This window comes from Scylla paramamosain, chromosome 8 (assembly GCF_035594125.1).
Source record: "Scylla paramamosain isolate STU-SP2022 chromosome 8, ASM3559412v1, whole genome shotgun sequence".
Taxonomy (NCBI): domain Eukaryota; kingdom Metazoa; phylum Arthropoda; class Malacostraca; order Decapoda; family Portunidae; genus Scylla; species Scylla paramamosain.
This window is the reverse complement of record NC_087158.1, coordinates 29,724,865-29,744,539: the sequence shown is the minus strand read 5'-3', so window position 1 is coordinate 29,744,539 and position 19,675 is coordinate 29,724,865. Positions and strand designations below refer to the sequence as shown.

The following is a 19,675-nucleotide window of genomic DNA, read 5'->3' as shown; positions in this document are numbered from 1 at the left end:
ACAACAACAACAACACATAAAGAAAGAAGAAAAAGAAAAAAAACACCAAGACAAAAAAATCACAATGAGGGAGGGAGCAAGAATATAAAAGAAAGAGAAAAATAAATGAAACGAGATGAAAAATGAGAGGAGAAAATGAAGATGAAGACCTTAAGAAGAAGAAGAGGAAGAGGTTGGCCGAGTAAGGCGCGGTACACGACTGTTTGGAATGTTAAAAAGGGAAGAGGAAGAGGAAGAGGAGGAGGAGGAGGAGGAGGAGGAAGAGGAAGAGGAAGAGGAAGAGGAGGCTGGTGGTTCGTTTGAGGCCGTGAGTGTGAGAAAGGACAATGGGAGATGTCGTGGTGATGAGAGAGAGAGAGAGAGAGAGAGAGAGAGAGAGAGAGAGAGAGAGAGAGAGAGAGAGAGAGAGAGAGAGAGAGAGAGAGAGAGAGAGAGAGAGAGAGAGAGAGGTGGGGGGTGAAGAGAGACAGACAGACAAAGAACTTTCGTATAGAGTAAAGAGAATGAGAGCGAGAAAACTTTATACACGTTGAGGTTCGGGCAAGAGAAATAAGAGGGATTGGACTCTCTAAGGGTGACTTGACAAAGGATCGTATACCTTTAAAGGGGATTAGCCGCAGAGAGAAGAGAAAGCACTGAGAAATGCTGATATATTACCAAACCACCATCCTTAAACACTAAATGGGGTTACTTATGAACCACTGCATGCATAAATAAACGCATGGATGTAAGGAAGGGAAGGTGGAAGGCGATTTTAAGCGAAGTGAAGGGAGAGTGGATGAAAAAGAAAGAGGAGGATGTGGAAGCGTCTGTGAGTGATACTTCTCCAGGGAGAGGCGTGAAGAGGGAGAGACACACGCACAAAAAACGAGGGAGAAAGAACAAAAAGAGAAGTGAAGGTAGTGAGTGAAGGGGGAGAAAAAATGATAACGGAAAAGAAGATGGAGGAAAGATGGAGAAGGGAGAGAGTATCGCAGGAAGTAGGTGAGAGAGATAGAACAAAAAAAAATAACAAAGAGAAAATAAATAAGATATTTTTGAAAGGAGGAAAAAAATCATGAGAGAGGGAGAGGCAAGGAAGGTAAGAAGGTTTGAGTGGAGGAAAGGAAGGGAAAAAAGGAGGAGGAATACCGTGGAGTAAATATGGAGGTACTGTGCAAAGAAGGAAGAGGAAAAGTGGAGGGAGAGAGGATGGAGGAAAAAAGGGAGAGGAGGCAGTTTGAAGGAAAGAGAAGAAGAAGAAGGAGGATGGTAAGAACCGTGGAGTGTAGAAAAGGAGGAGGAGGAGGAGGAGGAGGAGGAAGAAGAAGGAGAGGAGAAAAAGAGGCAGGACTGAGAGGAGAAGATAGGAGCATGTGAGTTTAAATTTATGGCACGGGATTGAAAAAAAAGAAAAAAATGAAAAAGAAAAAAAAACAGTTTATGTACGTAAGCGCTCAACCATCCTCCCACCAACATACACACACACACACACACACACACACACACACACACACATCCGCTATTCTTTGCTTAGTTAAATGACTTTCTTAACCTTATTATCTTTGCCTCGTTAGTCCCCCACGTCTCAGCAAAGCCTCCAGGGTCACGTGTGTTAATGTCCCTTTTATGTGAGCGAGAAGACTCAGGGAACAGAAAGAAACACAAAGAAAGAACAAACAGCAGTAGACCTGTTGTCCCCTCTAAGGCTGTTTGCGATAAGTTAAGCTGTCTGGTATGATATACGAGGTGCAGGGGAGAAAGAGAGAGAGAGAGAGAGAGAGAGAGAGAGAGGGAGAGGGAGAGTCTTTTCTTTTCCTTCTCACATTTTGCTCCTCTTCACTGTTTTTTTTTTTCCGTTTTCTTCCTGTTTCTCTTTCCCTTCCTCCATTTCTATTTTTCATTTCTTCTTTTCTCTGTTATTTCTTGTTCCTTGTTCCTCCTTTCATTTCTCATTTGTTTCTCTTTCCTCTTCTTTTTCCTTTTATACCTCATTTCTTCTTTCTTTCCTTTTGTTCCTCTTTCCTCCTTTCTCTTCTCCCTTGTTTCTTGTTCCTCCTTCCATTTTTCTGTTGTTTCTCTTTCCTATCTCTCCTTTTCCATTTGTACCCCTTTTTTCCTTCTTCCTCTCCCTTTGTTTCTCTTCCCTCTATCTTTCTTCGGCCTCTTTTCTTTCCTCCTTCCTTCCTTCTTTTCTTCCCTATGTTCCTCTTTCCTCCTCTCCTCCTTCTCTCTCCCTCGTCTTTTCTCCTTCCTGTTTTTTCCATCTGGTACTCTTTCCTTCTTTCTCCTCTCTCATTTGTTCCTCTTTTCCACTCTCCTCCTCCTCCCTGTTTTTCACCTGCTCCTCTTTCCTCCTGCATTCCCTCCCACAACAGCACTGCAGCACCACGCGGGGCGCTGCAGTGCTGCCTCCGCTGACCTCGCATAACTCACAACATGACGACTCTGTTCCGCTTTCTTTTTGTCGTTTATTGGAGAAGTGTGTGTGTTACAGGAGAGGAGGAGGAAGAGGCGGAGGAGAAGGAGGAGAAACAGCGTCACACAGCTTACGGAGTTCTGCCCGGCGGTGTCTGCAGCAGTATTTTAACACCCCCCAGCGCTGGTTTCTCTGTTCCCTTCTGTACGCAAGTGGAGGCAGACCACAGACAGACCACAAAGGGTAAAATATGTAGGCCACGAAATAAGCAGAGATATATGTAAAAACCCACGTCCCAGATGTTGTTGTTCCGTAAGTAAAGAGATGCAGGAGGAGGGAAAGCAAATATACAATTAATTTGGACGTAGCAAAATTCCTGGCCGCACGCGTTGCTGTTTCTGAATCCCTTACTCTAACATTATGAACTGAATTCCCAACAAAAATGCTTGATAAATGATGCAGTGTACGTGCCGCCCACCACCGCAACACTGGTGGGGTGTGTAGGGCGGAGGGCCAGACCATACCAGCCAGGCCATCCAGCCACTCACGCCGCCTCGCCGCCAGCACCAGCACAGCCAGCAGGAAGCCACGGTCCGGAAAACTCTGAGTGCGATTTCATGTCGGTCGCGGGATCAAGGTGTTGGATGGAGCACCGCTGAGGCTTGAGGGCGGCGCGACGGTCTGCTGGAAGGACGATGAGTGCTGTGTGCGACGAGCCGTGACTTCAAACGCTCCCCTCAAGCATTTCTTTCCCTCCGCCAGCGCTGTCACGGGGAACTTTTAACATGGAGCGGGACTTGAAACGCGCCGCTCAATCAATTCTTTCCTTCTGCCAATGCTGTCACGGGGAACTTTTGACACGGAGCGGGACTTGAAACGCGCCGCTCGATCAATTCTTTCCTTCTGCTAGCGCTGTCACGAGGAACTTTAAACACTACGAGGCTACGAGGGGAGGTTTTCTTCACGACTTGCGCACAGATCATCTAAAACTACTGAAGCTCCTGAAATTATATGCCTTTTTTTTCGTACTCTGCATATTAAATCGAAATTTGGCGCCAGGAATGAAAGGCAGGCTTGGGTGAAGAGGAGGTGAGGAAGGTGCGGAAGGTCTTACGGCGAGTGTAAACCAGGGATGATAATGGTTTACTGCGGTACTTAAGCCCGGGAATTCAGTGAAGGCGTTAAAATTTCCCTAGCAAGAACACTGTGCCGCTTACTTCACTAATGGTTGTCATGTACTTTTTTTCGTGTAGAGAGAGAGAGAGAGAGAGAGAGAGAGAGAGAGAGAGAGAGAGAGAGAGAGAGAGAGAGAGAGAGAGAGAAAGGGGGTGTGAGTATCGATAACAATGCCAATTCGGAGTCCGTTTTCTCTCTCTCTCTCTCTCTCTCTCTCTCTCTCTCTCTCTCTCTCTCTCCTCCTTTCTTTTTGTCTTCTCTTTCCTTTCCCTCTCTTTTTTCTCGCTTCTTTCATTATTTCCCTTTTTCCCTCACCCCAAGCGCCCCACGTCATAATTTCACAATATTCTCCTCCTCCTCCTCCTCCTCCTCCTCCTCCTCCTCCTCCTTCTCCTTCTCCTTTTCTTCTTCTTTCGCCTCCTCATCTCCGGTTTTATATCCTAACGTTCCCTTGCCTGTTTTCTCATCAAATTCGCCCTCCTTCTCTTCCTCCTCCTCCTCCTCCTCCTCCTCCTCCTACTCCTCCTCCTCCTCCTCTTATTCTCTGTGTCTTTCTCCTCTTCTTACATTTTCTCATTATCCAGTTTTCCTTCTCTTATCCTTCTCCTCCTTCTCCTCCTCCTCCTCCTCTTTTCATCTTCTTCATCATCTTTCCCCTCTCTCTCTCTCTCTCTCTCTCTCTCTCTCTCTCTCTCTCTCTCTCTCTCTCTCTCTCTCTCTCTCTCTCTCCCTCCCTCCCTCCCTCCCTCCCTCCCTCCCTCCCTCCCTATCTTCCTCCCCCTCTCTCTCTCTCTCTCTCTCTCTCTCTCTCTCTCTCTCTCTCTCTCTCTCTCTCTCTCTCTCACTCTCACTCTTCCTCTCTCTCTCCCTCCCTCCCTCCCTCCCTCCCTCCCTCCCTCCCTCCCTCCCTCTCTCTCTCTCTCTCTCTCTCTCTCTCTCTCTCTCTCTCTCTCTCTCTCTCTCTCTCTCTCTCTCTCTCGTTACTCATTGCCTTGACGTTTCTCTCTATCCCATGCCAAAACAGACGCTCTCCCCTCTCTTTATACTCTCCCTTTATGTATGTGTGTGTGTGTGTGTGTGTGTGTGAACCTTTTTCTTCTACCCTCATCGCCGTCATTGTCGCCGTCGTCCTCCTCCTCCTCCTCCTCCTCTTCCTCCTCCTCCTCCTCCTCCTCCTCTTCCTCCTCCTCCTCCTCCTCCTTCCCCCCTCGCCATGCTTGTTAAAATGGATGACGGCAATATGGAAAAGGTGTTTCCAATATAGTGTCGGGAGTCAGCGTCCAATAAAGGAGAAACTCTATTGTAGCTCGTGAACGGAGGAACTTTTGTGCCTTGCTGCCTTCCTTGCCTCACTCGTGTTCCAGGTGAGAGTGTCCGTACCTGGGGCTCTTCTGGATGTATGTGTGTATGTGTGTGTGTGTGTGTGTGTGTGTGTGTGTGTGTGTGTGTGTGTGTGTGTGTGTGTGTGTGTGTGTGTGTGGCTCATTCATTAGTAAGGATGCTATTAAGTAAGGTATAAAAGAGAGTATATATTTAAAAAAGATTAATTCTTGTCGCGTGTGAAGCTCCCCCGTCTCCTTTAAAAGTTGAGGAGACTGTTAAGATTTCAGAGCGGAGGAGAGAGAGAGGAGAGAGAGAGAGAGAGAGAGAGAGAGAGAGAGAGAGAGAGAGAGAGAGAGAGAGAGAGAGAGAGAGAGAGTGAGAGGAGTGAAGTGTGCGGGCATGACCAAGAGGAAGACTCTCACTCTCTCTCTCCCGTGGCTGTCCTCTTGACGCACTTCCGGGAAACTTGTGACGGAATAAATTTATATTTGTGTATTTCTTGCACGCACCCACACACACACACACACACACACACACACACACACACACACACACACACACACACACACACACACACACACACACATCCACACACACACACACACACACACACACACAGAGAGAGAGAGAGAGAGAGAGAGAGAGAGAGAGAGAGAGAGAGAGAGAGAGAGAGAGAGAGAGAGACACCCACCCTCATAAATCCCCACTATCTCTGTGTTAACGAGGCAGAGAACTCTTCCTTTTATTCAAGTGTATTACAAGTGAGGACACAACTTTAAATAGCCGCCATCGATTCCCTGATTGCGGCGCCCCACTCAGGTGATAATGATGTATACACCTGTTGGTTGGGCGGCGACTCTCTATTATTTCAACACCAATATTGGACTCCTCGCCGCCGTTTTCTTCTCCTTTCTTCCCGCACCATTGCAGCGACTCGTCCCTCGCTTCCTCCACACGTACAGCGGAGGAGGAGCAAGTAACACAAAGAGAGTATCGTATTTTACAATCTCAAATGCAACAGGATATGAAGATATAAATAAAACCATAAAGTAATGAAGAGCACCGTTTAGGATCAGTTGTTGGGGTGGGGGAAAGGAGGGAAGGAGGTGGGATGGTGGGGTTGTGGGGTAGTAGGGTATAGGTGTGCGTTAGCATGGTGGAAGATTCGATGGGGTGTGGAGTTGAGGGGGCGTCGGGGAGCACACAGGGCCGAGGCTGCAGGTCACGTGAGGCAGAGAAGTGCGGAGCGAGAACTCACTCAAAAGTCCACAAAAAGTCTGTTCTCAGCATCACTGTCCAGAGCGCAGCCTCACCACGAACATCTCCAGAACACTTAGCCACGGCAGGAATACCTCGAATAAGAGACGGAGGGAGGAGAGGGACCCTTCAGGCACTTTCTTATTTCCTGACGCTGCAGAACGTGGTGCCGTCTTGGGGGCACAGCGAGGGACGTCCTAAGGGCAGGGTGAGGAGGAGCGGCGGCTGTGGTCTGTGCCTAGCGTGGCCTGCGTGAGGGAGGGCGGCGTGGAGGTGCTTAGGCTCGCTTCCACACTCACCACCTTGCCAGTACCGTCAGCCTGGTCACGGCTGGCGTCCCACAGGCAGGCGGCGGAGCGAGGGAGGGGCGGGAGGCAGGGACGAGGCAGAGGAGGCGTTGGGGTGTGAGCCAGGGAGGGGCGTGGGTCATGGCTCGCCAGTAGGGGTTGTGCAGCAGGGGGTACGGAGTGCAGAAGCAGGGTAGGGTAGGGCCTGAGTGGCAGGGGCGGGGCGGGGGTCTGTGTTGGACTGTGGGCGGGAGGAAGGAAGGGATTAAGGCCGAAATGGGCGGGAAGGAAGGAGGACACAGTATGGGTGGAGAGGTGAGGCGTGAGGGGAGCAGAGGTGGCGAGTGGATGGAGGAGGGGCGGCGCGGGGTGGGCAGCATGCAGCAGCGTGGCAGCAAGGGCGGAGTCCCAGTAGGGCCACGCGAGGGCTAGCCGCTGTCTCTTGTCCTTCATCCGTCTGTTCTGGAACCACACCTGCAGGGGACAGTAGTGAGGCTTGGCTCGTGTGTGTGTGTGTGTGTGTGTGTGTGTGTCTGTGTACTGGAAAGGGACAAAGAACACCATAAGTCCTATTTCTCTCTCTTTGTTTTCACCCTTCCTCTCCATTTCACCAACGCTCTCTTCCTTTGCCTCCCTTTTCTCTTTTTTTTTTTCCTAACTATTCTATTTTTAGTTTTCATATATTTGGGAGGACACAAGAAAATTTTGACAAAGCAAAGGTGGATGGCTTGCATAAAGATACAGCTTCCCGCAGAGATGAATAGATTATCTGTGAAAGATTAGGAGGAAAACAAGAGCTGAGAGAAGTGTACTACAAGACTGGATGAATGTAGATCTGACTTAATGTACTACACACACACACACACACACACACACATACGTTGATTAATGTAGCATCATTTCCGAGGACTGCAAACTCAGATTCTATGAAAACAAACAACTTATGAAGTATTTCACTGTAATAGTAAAACTGCCATCTATTTATGGAACAAACAGAAATGAACAATGAAATCAAGAAATCAAGAAAAGTAGACACAAATTTTTCTTTACTATACCTTAAAATACGCATGACAGAAAATGGTAACAGGATTAAAGAAAATGAAGAGAGAGAAGCTTTGTAATGGGTAACACTTGTATTGGTGAGGAAATGCTGCATTGCTGTACGTGTTTCCTATCTGATTCATTATTCATTCGTGATAGAAAGGTAACTATACCCTTCTATAAAATTAATCATTTCGACCTGGTTGGGCAAAAGTGTAGTATTAGAAGAAATGAAGAGGGAATAGGAAGTAAAAATGACATTATATTATGAGAATGTCACACACACACACACACACATCACGTGATTCAGAGAAGTAAATCAGTGGACGGCTGATACTTTGAAACAGACAGACAGACAGACAGAGACAAAAATCTGTGTTTTTCCCTCCTCTAGTTCTATTCAAGATTGGTCTTCTTTTAGATAACTTTCTGAATTGCTTTCTCCCTCTCGCCAATATTTTTCGCATATTTTCTCAGGAATCCGTGTACCTGGCTTCAGATATGCACATGTGAGACCTAAAAAGTAATGTTTATGCAGATTGGATGACAACAGAGGGTAGCAAAAAGTGAATAGCTTAATCTTTGTATAGCTTTTTAGTGAAGTGAACAAACATATATCTTGCTTCTCTTCTTGTATTTTCAGGACGAGTAAGGTAAAGTCCCTGGTGAGAATTGCTCCGGTCTTCCCACACAGCTTTTGGTGAGTACATGGTTACCTATTTGTATTATTTTCGTACCTTTATTATGCTTATCGATGGACGCTTCCGGATCTTTGCACACCGAGCACTATTTTTTCGCGGCTGTAACATCCTTCTTTTTCATTTACTTTTTTTTTTTTTTCGGGCGAGTATCTCTTATGCTTCACTCAAGTAGATGTAAGACGCGCGTGCAGTCTAGCGTGAGTGCAGCAGTATCGGTGATGTCACTTTCAGCCAATAGCTATGATTGAAGTGACTCTCAGCCTTGCGTGACTCGAGTCAGAGGAGCTACGAGTAGACATGACGCGGTGTTGTCTTTGGAAGCAAGAGGATCTGCCAAAATGAACTCGCCTCTCAGCCATCCCACGACCTCTCTTTTCGAGGTAAGTAGGTATCTTTTCTATCAATGCATCATAACATGGGCCATATTCAAAAACACTTCTGCGCCGCACCTCCTCTACATTTCAAAGGCTCTAGTTGAAGTGACACGGGTTTTTAAGGGTGTTTTTATAGTTCTAGTGGCAAATTAACAGTATTAAAAGGAGAAACAGTCTTGAGAACCCGGTCAGTCATCTCCGTGGCCTTGGAAAACAGTTGTGGTGAGAGAGCTAAGCGTTTCTTAATACGGGCCCATAAGTGATTGTAATGCAGAACCAACAGAGTGTTTAAAATGTCTCGTTACAGTGTGCGTCCCTTCCAGGCTCTTTGTCATGATGCCCACACGTGTTGTTTGGTGTGACTGGGGAATTCTTCTTGTTATGTGAAGGTAAGTGTTCACGCATAATGCCGTTGCAAGTTACCACACAATATTATGAATCACTGCGAAATCTGCAGACGTTTTTGGTCATGCTTTGCAGATTCACGCGTAAAAGCTCGTGAGAATAATAGTAATTTTATGATGCGCATTTCAGCATTTAGTAACATTAAATTTTTCAGGTTTCGACTAACTTATTGTACAGAAAGAAACTCAAGAACCAACGGGTAACGCGTCCTCAAGCACATGAAAGAGCGGTGGTAATGATGACATCTTACCTTAACTTCCTCCCGGGACTCAACAATGGTGCGTAGTGACTCAGTGCACTTACACGCAGCAAGAAACCAGACGTTACTAGCAGGTATGTCTTATTTTGTCATGGGGAACGTGTTTGTTTACATTATTCATATTGATTTATATAAGTATACATTTTTTATTATACTTGATTGCTTCTGTTGTCTTATCTGAACTGCTAAATGACAGAAAGGCATTGGCGGGGCGACTATACCTCTTATAAGGACAAAAAAAAAAAAAAAAAAAATCTGGCAAAGATAAATATACTTGTCGGTGAATCTTCTTTTACTGGAAATTTAAACTGTGAATCACAAATACGTTCAGAAAATTAGCAATAGTAAGTAATGTCTTAAAATCTTGAAATTTAACAGATTTAGACGGTTTCAGTAAACTCCCCGAAAAAAAAAAAGAAAATAGATAACTAAAACAAGAGTCCGGCAGAAAATTAATGGGGTGGGTAGTTTTGGTATGGTGTGTATGATAGGTATGGTGGTGATGATGCTTGGTGATGGTGCCGCTCGTGTCAGGGTGATGGCAAAGGTGAGGTGATGGCAGTGGTAGTGATAATATTTGATGGTGGTGCTGTTCGTGGTGGGGGTGATGGGAGTGATGGGCTGATGATGGCAGTGGTGGTGGTGATGGTAGTTGCGGGGTGATGATAGTGGCGATGATGATGGCAGTGGCGGAGTGATGGCAGTGGTGGCGATAATGTTTGGTGGTGATGATGGCAGTGGTGGAGTGATGGCAGTGGTGGCGATAATGTTTGGTGGTGATGGCAGTGACGGGGTGATGGCAGTAGTGAGGTGATGGCAGTGGTGATGGCGGCAGTACCTTGATGGTGGCCTCGGGCAGATTCAGCTCGGCCGCCAGTTCGCACCGCCGGGGACGACTCACGTAATTCTCCCTCAGGAACTCCCGCTCGAGGCGCGACACCTGCTCCCTCGTGAAGGCCGTGCGGTACCTGTTGGGGCAGAGCCAGTCAGACACGCCTGATTCTATTTCTTCCTTCACTCGCCCTTCTCGCTACTTCCATCTTTGTCACGGCGTTACTAATGAACTTCAGATTGTTATGTACCAAAGGAATTTCTAGCATAAGATAAATTGCATCAGTGTTTTCATTTTTACAACTCACATCACCTCGTAGCGCCGCAAGCCTCACCTGCGGATGCCAGAGTCGTGCGTGGTGTCGGTGGTGGCTGCGACAGGCGGCAGGTGGTCGTTGCCACCACTCTGGTACAGCGGGGCCTCAGATGCTGCCCCGCCCAGGTCCTCTGGCCCGCGTTGTGACCCGCCACGCAGGCTGCCTACGCTGGGAGGGCGGTGCGGGGATTCCTCTACCTGGCGACGCGAAGATTCCGGCAGGGTGGTGGCGGCGTGCTGGGAGAATGCCAGGGCGTCCCTCTGGCACGGGGAGTGTCGAGGGTCGCGGCAGGATGTGTCTGTAGGGTGTTCCGGAGGCTGGGTCACAGAGGCCAGGCTGGTGGCGGTGGTGTGCAGGCTCCCATCAGGAGGCTCCGCCGGCACCCCCTCACCCAGCAGAGGGGCGGGGCGATGTGGATGTGGGTGGTGGGATGTGGTGTGCAGGGGGAGGGTGTGGCGTGGTGGCGGGTCGTGGGTAGGGACGGAGCTAAAGGGCGTGGGAGGGGCGACGTCGCGGGATTCTGGCGTGATGCCCGCCAGCTGGTGTTTGTCCTCCAGGTTGTGGAGGGCGAGGCGCAGCGGCGTGAGGGGTGAGGGCTCGGCGGGGGAGGCCGCCGGAGTGTGTGGCGGGGTGACGGGCATGGCAGCGCCCTCAGAAGGGCAGGATGGTCCCGCCGGCCGGCCCAGCAGCCGCAATAGAGAGCAGTCCCTCCGGGACCGCTCCATCACCAGCCGGGGGCGCCACGCTCCCCGACGCTGTGCCGCCGCCAGGGGAAAACAAGCATGAAGTATTGACAATGCAATTACATCACTGACAGTTGTACATGCAACAGTATGACGGACTAAAGCGAGTGATATTGAAACAACTCGCGCCGTCAAAATGGAGAACCACCTGCCAGTGGGCTGTTGGTCTGAATCTGCTCTTATCCCTGTACTGAATCTGCTCTTATCCCTATACTGGCGGGGAATGGGAAACGAAAGAACTCCTGGTTCTGATCAGTGACCACACACGCAAAAAAAAAAAAAAAAATAAAAAAAAAATTACTTCCAGTGATTTATATATTTTATCTTGAAACTCTCTAAAACTTTGGTCCATGTTCAGAGCTGGAAATCACGTTTGTTGCTGTCAGTAGAGCCACAGACACTGGCTTCTAGGAGGTGTGTGTGTGTGTGTGTGTGTGCTTTATTCATCTGTAAGAAATAAGGACTGACTCTTCCATGAGGACTGTGTTAAGTTAATTGGCTGTATGCACACGTGATTGGTGCAAGGCGCAAAAATAAGAAGTAAAAGGAAGCTGTGGGAGATGCAGCGGGCGTGACGCGTGTAATTAGTTCTGGATAGATGTGCGTGGTTTGACATTACTCTTCTTTTCTTTAATTATAACCGGATTTATAGCTTGGAATATTATATTTAACTTTTTGTTCATTACTTTCTACACGTTGGCTGCCATAAGAAGCGGCGCTATATGACCCTGTTATTGTAGCGCAATCCCCGAAAAATAGTAATCAGTTTCAAGTAGATCCAGGTGCGAACGTGACACCTGTCCAGAGATTTATTGACTTTACTATTTACATATTTATCTACTAATTCATTTAGTTATCTATCTATTCATCTGTTATCTATTTATGTATTTATTTGCTCATTCATTTGTTTATCTATCAATTTTTTTTTTTTTTTTGGAGTAAGGGAACAAATGTCGTCTTAATTACTCAAGCAAATCACTATTTCATGTTAGTTTCCTTTGGTGGGTCATTGCGTCACTCACTGGCTATCCGCGCTGGAGGGGCGGCGAGGTGGCGGGCGGGGCTCCCTCCGTGGCTTCAGAAGAGGAGGATCAAGACCTCTTCGGAGATATAACGGCAAGTCCGATTGCGGTTCAGTGATATTTTTGGGAACGGTAATTGAGCGCTATTTCTTTGTTATATTTTATTTATTTACTTATTTATTTGATAGCTATTTATTATATATATATATATATATATATATATATATATATATATATATATATATATATATCGCCTAGGTTTTCTGTGGCATTATTAACCCTTTTGCCGCTATGGACGCCCTTCGTCTACCCTCATAGCACAGTAAATATTGTTTGCACGGTGACACAGAAGAAAAGAGAAAGAGAACAGAAGGTTAATTTTGTCCCTTTTAGGTTACGAAACAATTTTAAGAGAGATTAACACACAGATAGTCCCCCCAAAAAAATTTACAGGTATCAAACGGAAAGATTTGTCCGGCAGCGAAATAGATAAACCTACTGTATTAAACTAAGTAGTCATCGGTACAGTAACACGCGAAGAATTGTATGTATGACTGTCTAACTGATGACGAGCGTAGAAGATGGCGCCAAGACACTGCAGGTCAGAGCGCCAGAAGGTTGCTCGAGAAACTTATAAGGTATGGCTTGTGTGAATGTATCATCAGCGTACATTGTTTTTTGGAAGCATTCAGTGATGGGGTATGAGTCTACTATGCGTGATGAGTAGAAGATGTACTGTACGGGGCATGAATGAGTGCGGTTAGTCAAAAAAGAGGAGATGGATGAAAAGAAGAAAGGAAGAAAAGGAAAAGGAGAACAAGAAGAAGAAGTAGAATTTTTAAAAAGTAGTAATAAAAGAACAAAAGAGCAAGACTAATAAGAAAACCCACTATTCGCTGTAATTATAGGTTTGTAAATTTCTGATCATTCATGGTTTTCATTTTCTTCCACAAGAACAACAGTATTTTCAGGTGTAATTCAGACTCTCACCTGTGTTATTAGTGGTTGCAGGTGCGTCACCCTAACTAAGCCTTCACTAGCCAAATCTTTCATTAAGTGAGTCGCTTCTATAACAGTCTACACTTGAAGAATGATAATAAAGCAAATAAGTAAGTAAATAAATCATAAACTAACATGTAATTCACTGGGAAAATTACATTCCTTATCTGCTCAGAACTGTTATCATTTCGATCTAAAAGTTTCGAATTGAATTTGCGAGTTTTTTCTTTTATTTCTCCTTTTTTTGTTATCAGACGCTGATGTCCACCGTTTTTTATTTATTTATTTTTCTTTACGAATTAGAATTGTTGAAGTTACGGTCAATACTTTTGTGTTCACCTGGGCGCGGCCTGACAGGGGATGGATGGAGGGAGGGAAGGAGGGAGTGCGGGAGGAGCTCACCTGGGGCGTGAAGGAAGGCGTGCAGGGGCGGCGTGTGTGTCCTGGTGCTGGTGACGTGACCTGACCACCGGGTCCCGCGAGCTGCCCACCTGACCTGCCCTTATCTTTGAAGACGAGGACAATGGTGAAGCTTAAATACCTTCAAGGCTCCCCTCGCTGGAGGCCGACGGTGATTTGTTGCTGGAGGAGGATGGGCGTGGCCTCCAGATCTGATGGTCCAATCAGCGAGCAGCTCGACCTTCACTGCCTCTCCACACTCCTGATTGGTTGTCATGGCGAGGTGTTGAATAAACAATGAAATGAGAACAGATGATTGCAAATCTGAGCTGCCATAGGGGCGTATGTGCAGGGCGCGGCAGGGGCGGTGGCGGCTCTATGGACAGGGCGGTGTGGGCGGCGGGACGGTGCATGGCGGCGGGCGGCGGGCCTGTGTGGAGGGCGGCCGTGGAGGTGCACTGGGAATGCTCGATGGAGGGCAATGATGGTGATGCAGAGTCTCATCACTACCTCGACCCCGCCACGCCCTCATCCCCTCACCCTCCTTCACCCTCACTCCCCCCAACACTCCTTTTCTCTCACCCATGACACTGCCTCACCCTTCATCCCGTCCCGCCACACCCTCACCCGCACCCTATACCCTTCCATCTGTACCATGCCACACTGTCACCCTTACCTAGTACCCTTACCCTTGTCACACCTGTACCTACACCCACAACCCACATGTCACCGCAAGCCGCACCGTCAGCCACACTCAGCCACACACTCAGCCACGCCAGCCATACCGCGCCACACCTTCACTCTCCCCTCACTGTTCACCGCACTATTGCCAAAGCCTTCATGCATTCACCCTCAGATCACTATCCACTCATCGTCACCCTAACTTTACCTTCACCTTACGACACCCATTTTTCATTCTCCCATATTCACACTTTCATAATTCTTGCACCCCTCACTTACATACCACACTTACACCACAGCTATTGTATATACCACATCCACACATCCACACAACACCTAGTCCTTCATATCTGCACCCATCCCACCCCAGTCATACTCGCGTACACCCTAAACACTCCGTACACTCATCCCTATCTAGTCCCTGTTACTTTCACCCCACTCACCCTATGCAGCTCCTCCCTCACCATATTCCAATCAGTCCGCCACACGCGTCAATACCGCACAGTTAAGCAAAAACACATCTGTCATATCACTTGAAATAAATGAACGGTTTTGTTTACTTATTCATCCGTTTATTCATAGTCGTATATTCTTGTTTATCTGTTTTTTTTTTTTCTACTCGTGCCGATGATAATGAGTACTGCCTATTTATTCATTGCTCTTGTTTTTTCTATGTTTTTTTTATTTGTGTATTTCCTTTTGTTCTTGTTAAGGGATTCTTTACAAAAATAGATATAAACATGATTTAAACAAAGTAAATAAGTAAATAGATAAATAGACAAGTAAGAAAAGAAAAAAATTCTCGTATTTCTTCATCATTGGTGCTGAAACGCCCACAAAGTTCCTTCCTGTGGCTAAACTTGGTCTTCGCTGTGAAGATGGAATGCCCCGCCAGACGTTCTTTTGTGGGGTCATCGCTAGAAGCACCGTCACCGTTACGTGCTGAGGGAGCTGTCATGGCGGCGGCTACTCTATGCGGGAACTCTTAGCCAAATGTGTGTGTGTGTGTGTGTGTGTGTGTGTGTGTGTGTGTGTGTGTGTGTGGAGATATACGTATTTTCGAGCTGCAAACAGACGAGAGATGAAAAAAAAATATCAATAAAATGAAAACAGTGACTAACATTACAATCAGTAGCATTTCACGGAGGAGGTGTGACTGAAATTTGACTAAAAATTTCTATATACAGGTGTTCTCTTTCTATGCATATGGGAGATCGGCCAAGGGGGAAAAGAATGGCTAGAAAAAGAAAAAAAGAAAACTGTTGAAATACCATTCTCCCCATACTCAATAAAAAGGGGAAATAAAATGAGAAGAACCGAGAGAGAAACGTATCTATTATATGTTAAGAAAGAATAAATACATGAACACTTTCTATCTGTTTTGTGTAAGCTTTGTTTCTTATACGCTTTTCTCTAATGCATTTAAGTAACTCGGAGAGAACAAAAAACGTGTAAGAAAGATGAAGTGACCGACTAAATATTCGATTAATTTGAGGCACCGTAACAACGTGGCCATGTGACTCACGTAAATGGGGAAACAAAACAGGAATTGTGGTGGTTTTTAGAATGCTCTGAAAATGACGGAGCATCGGGAAGAAAGATCAAATATATCAGTCCACAATGTATTCTACCTAGACTCAAGTGGTAGGAAGTATGTGGTGGTGAATTAGGGAGTCTGTAGGTGAGAAAGCGTCATCTTAGAGAGTAAATTTAGGAGTGAGTGAAAGATTTAGAGAAGGAGAATGAAAAGAGAAGAGAAGAGAAGGAATAGAGAAGAAGAGAAGAAATAGAGAAGGAATTTTTTGTAAGCTGAGTGTTTACTTGACAAAATTGATCGTGGGTTCCTTCCTTATACAAATCTTTAGTTTTCTACCGGTCTTCTACAGTTTTACATCAATCATTTACCAGTCCTCTACCAGTAATTTATCAGTCCTCTACCAGTCTTCTACCAGTTTTACATCAATCATTTACCAATTCTCTACCAGTAATTTATCAGTCCTCTACCAGTCTTCTACCAGTCCTCAACTTCTACACTTCTACAGTCCTTTCAGCTCTCACGTTCCTCTTCTCCCTCTCCACTAGTAGCCCATCCACTCCTAATCTCTCCACCTTCATTCCCTCCATTTCTTATTCCCTCCATCCGTATCTTCTTTTATATTTTGTAGTCCTCCATTCTTCTGTTGCTATTTCTCGTCCATTCCAGTAGATCCCATTCCATTCCGTTCTTTCCATCTCACTTCTTCTCGTTTACCCTCACTCTTCCCCTTTACTTCCCCTTCAGTCCACTCCCTCACGCCCATACTTTCCTTTTCTCCTCTTACGTAACTCCTAGCCTTCCTCCACTTGTCCTTAGCTTTCTTGTCCTCTCCCTATCACCCTTCTCTCTCTTCTAGTTAGCTTTCTGGACTTCTCTCTCTCTCTCTCTCTCTCTCTCTCTCTCTCACCTTACGCCTCCCAAGCTTCACAGCATCCCTCTGTTCTCTCTTCTTGTCTTCACTTACCTTCCTCAACTGCTTCCCCCCCTCCACCACTTCCTCACCATCCTTTCCCTCTCGCTCAAAACCCTATACCCTCTCCCTCACCCCCCCTCTCCTCAGTAAGCGCTCCTAAGACACGATTGAACTTTGAAGCGAGTGAGACGAGTTTTACGTGTTTCTCCGCCAGCCAGATTGTTATTCGTTGCCTAAAATTGACGGTTTAATGTCGGCGCGGACGGTTGTCGAGGCGTGGCGTGAAATCCAGGGCCGGCGAGAGGAATCCCTTGGGCGTGATTGGCTGGGTGGTAATCGTGCTCCCGTCATGATTAGTTGCCTCGGGGAACGGCCCGGCCGACGACCAATTAGACGCGAGGATTGCAAACGGGCGACTAATCATGCGGAATGAGGCGGGCGAGGCAACAAGGTGGGAGGTAATGATGCACGAACTACTTTTAGATTGAGTTAACGAGGAGGTGAGGCGTTGGCAATCCCCGGCGGAGGGCGAGGGCAGGGCGCACACCTCCTCCTCCTCCTCCTGCACCACTACCTCCTCCTCCTCCTCCTCCTCCTCCTCTTGTTACTCCTGCAGCTAGGGACAACGGCGGCATCAGGCTCCTTCCTACAGGAACAAAGGGGTGCCACACACACACATACACACAGTTCTTTCGCTGTATCCATCACTTCTTGGCGCCGTAAATATTTGAGGGCAGTGAAGAATTCCTAAAAAGTCAACGAACTTGTGGTATTGGTGATCTGGCGGCGCTGTGCTGGCCTGTGCATGATTGTCTGTGTCTGGCTGTGCTTCGTGCTGACTTTCGCCAGTCCTCGATGTTTCAAGCGAATGTCTCAACTGAAATCAGGGTGTCTGGGGTAAGGTGCGTGAGAGTTAAGGGGTTCCTCTCTCTCTCTCTCTCTCTCTCTCTCTCTCTCTCTCTCTCTCTCTCTCTCTCTCTCTCTCTCTCTCTCTCTCTCTCCCTCCCTCTCTGTTTAATATGTTATCTTTAGGCCTCTCCAAGTTCATTCTTGCAAAAGTTGAAAAAAAAAAAGTTGTGTTCTCCCTCCGGCGGCGCTTCCTTTCTCAGTAACCCTCCCCTCAGCTCCCCTTCCTCGTCACCTACGGCCCCTCCCTCCTCTCCCTCCCTATTTCTCCTGCCGGGTGGGTCCAGAGGTGCACATAACGTGATTATAGCAATGTATAGGCAACTCCCTTCCCTTCTCTTGGCTTCCCCCGCCTCCCTTCCCCTCACCTCCCCACCTCCCCTACTGTATCCTCTCCTCAGCCCCTCAGCCTCACTCCCCTCTCCTTCTGTCTACCATGATCATTTCACACCCGAGGGACTGCAGACCCTACTCTCTCTCTCTTTCTCTCTCTCTCTCTCTCTCTCTCTCTCTCTCTCTCTCTCTCTCTCTCTCTCTCTCTCTCTCTCTCTCTCTCTCTCGTGTGCGTTAACAGTCACCAGGCCATTACTCACAAACCGTAGCTTCAAATAGAATGCTCAGGGAGAAAAGGAGAGGAGGTTCCCATACAAGGATTTGTAAAGTCTTCACTAAACACACGGCTTATCATTACAAGTACGCGGTTCACCCTCGCTGATAATCCTATTAGAGCGGTGCGGGTTGTCTGAATGTGGAGGGCAGTTGTATAGTCGTAAAACAGCGACACTTGGGTTTTCACTTCTTTAACGCTTTGCTCTTCTATCAGGAATATTTTTAAAGGCTACAGAGATAAAAAGTCGTGGTCTCAGGTAAGGTTTTCTCATTGGTGATGCTGTGTCCTTGTAAAACTATTGCTGGGATCATGAAAATACCCTTGAAAATTTTAATAACTGCCACGACATCTTGGGGAATATTTCCATAGGCCAGAGAGAGAGAGAGAGAGAGAGAGAGAGAGAGAGAGAGAGAGAGAGAGAGAGAGAGAGAGATCATTTAGTCGTGTTCTCAAGTAAAGTTTTCTCATTGGTGATGTTGTTTCCTTGTTAAACTATTGCTAGGATCATGAAAGTACCCTTGAAAATTCTAATAACTTCCACCACAGCCCGGTAATGTTTTCAAAGGCCAGAAATAATTAGTCGTATTCTCAATTAAGTTTTCTCGCTTATGAATGCTGTATTCTTGGTAAACTATCCTTAGAATCATGAAAGTACCCCTGAAAATTCCAACTTCCACTGTAGCCCATTGAGAAGTCAGAAACAGGCTAGAGAATATTTGAAATCATCGTCGTTGTACTCTCTCTTCTTTTTGTCTGCTCCTGTTTGGAATCACCACGGCGGATCACTCATGTCTTCGTGTCTTCTGCGTCTTCTTTTACATCACTCGCGTATCAGTGAGCGGCAATATACGTAATTCACGTTTTAAAGTACTGCTATAGACTTATTCTCACTATTTATTTATTCCTTCGCTCATACGTTTTATCTATACATGTAATCTGCTTACCATGATTGTATTTGAATGACTGTTAAGCAGAGATATTGATACTATTAATGTAGTTATGTTCATTATGTTTCTTATCTATTCACTCATTTGTTTACTTGCCTATACTGTTGATTCAGCTTCTTAGGCGTGTTCCAGTGACTGTTTCAATTCGGTGTTGTGCTGAGGCCGTGATGGCACCAGTGTGGCGTGCTGAAAGTTACCACATTCAGAAACCTGCCGCAGTAAACACCGAGCCCAAGCTGAAGAGAGATACCGCCCCCCACTTTGTAACGTCTATGGAAGAAACGTTTTGCATCTGTTCAATTGATAACTTTGGGAAAGCCTGCAAGGTCTGGTTACTAGGTTACGTTAGCTCAGGTTAGTTTAGGTTGCAAGTTAAGTTAGGTTAGGTCAGTGTAGGTTAGGTTAGTTTTGGCTAGGTTAGGTTAGTTTTGGTTAGGTTAGGTTACAGTGTAGTTTACATGGTGTGGTGGTGGTGGTGGTGGTGGAGGTGAATGTTCAGGCTCCCTCTCTCCTCCCCTCCATCGCCTTTTTCTCTCCTTTCCTTCCACT

The 19,675-nt window shown here is 46.6% G+C and overlaps 1 protein-coding gene across 1 annotated transcript; it reads right to left on the bottom strand.

Annotated features, from left to right (window-relative positions):
• Nucleotides 1-5,790: 5,790 nt before the first annotated feature.
• Nucleotides 5,791-11,746, bottom strand: LOC135102613 (homeobox protein XHOX-3-like). Its single transcript, XM_064007871.1, has 3 exons — nt 10,388-11,746; nt 10,060-10,189; nt 5,791-6,915 (listed from the first exon to the last, which is right to left on the bottom strand). Exons 1-3 carry the CDS (start codon nt 11,092-11,094, stop codon nt 6,352-6,354), a joined length of 1,401 nt encoding a protein of 466 aa, XP_063863941.1. The 5' UTR covers nt 11,095-11,746; the 3' UTR covers nt 5,791-6,351.
• Between the last annotated feature and the right edge of the window lie 7,929 nt (nt 11,747-19,675).

Bases quoted from the DNA above. Each gene is read 5' to 3' on its own strand.
- LOC135102613 (XM_064007871.1), bottom strand. From the start codon at position 11,094: ATGGAGCGGTCCCGGAGGGACTGCTCTCTATTGCGGCTGCTGGGCCGG. The intron at 10,190-10,387 runs GTGAGGCTTGCG...CTGCCCCAACAG, and splicing joins CACGACTCTGGCATCCGCAG to GTACCGCACGGCCTTCACGA. The intron at 6,916-10,059 runs GTACTGCCGCCA...TGTCCCCTGCAG, and splicing joins TGCCCGAGGCCACCATCAAG to GTGTGGTTCCAGAACAGACG.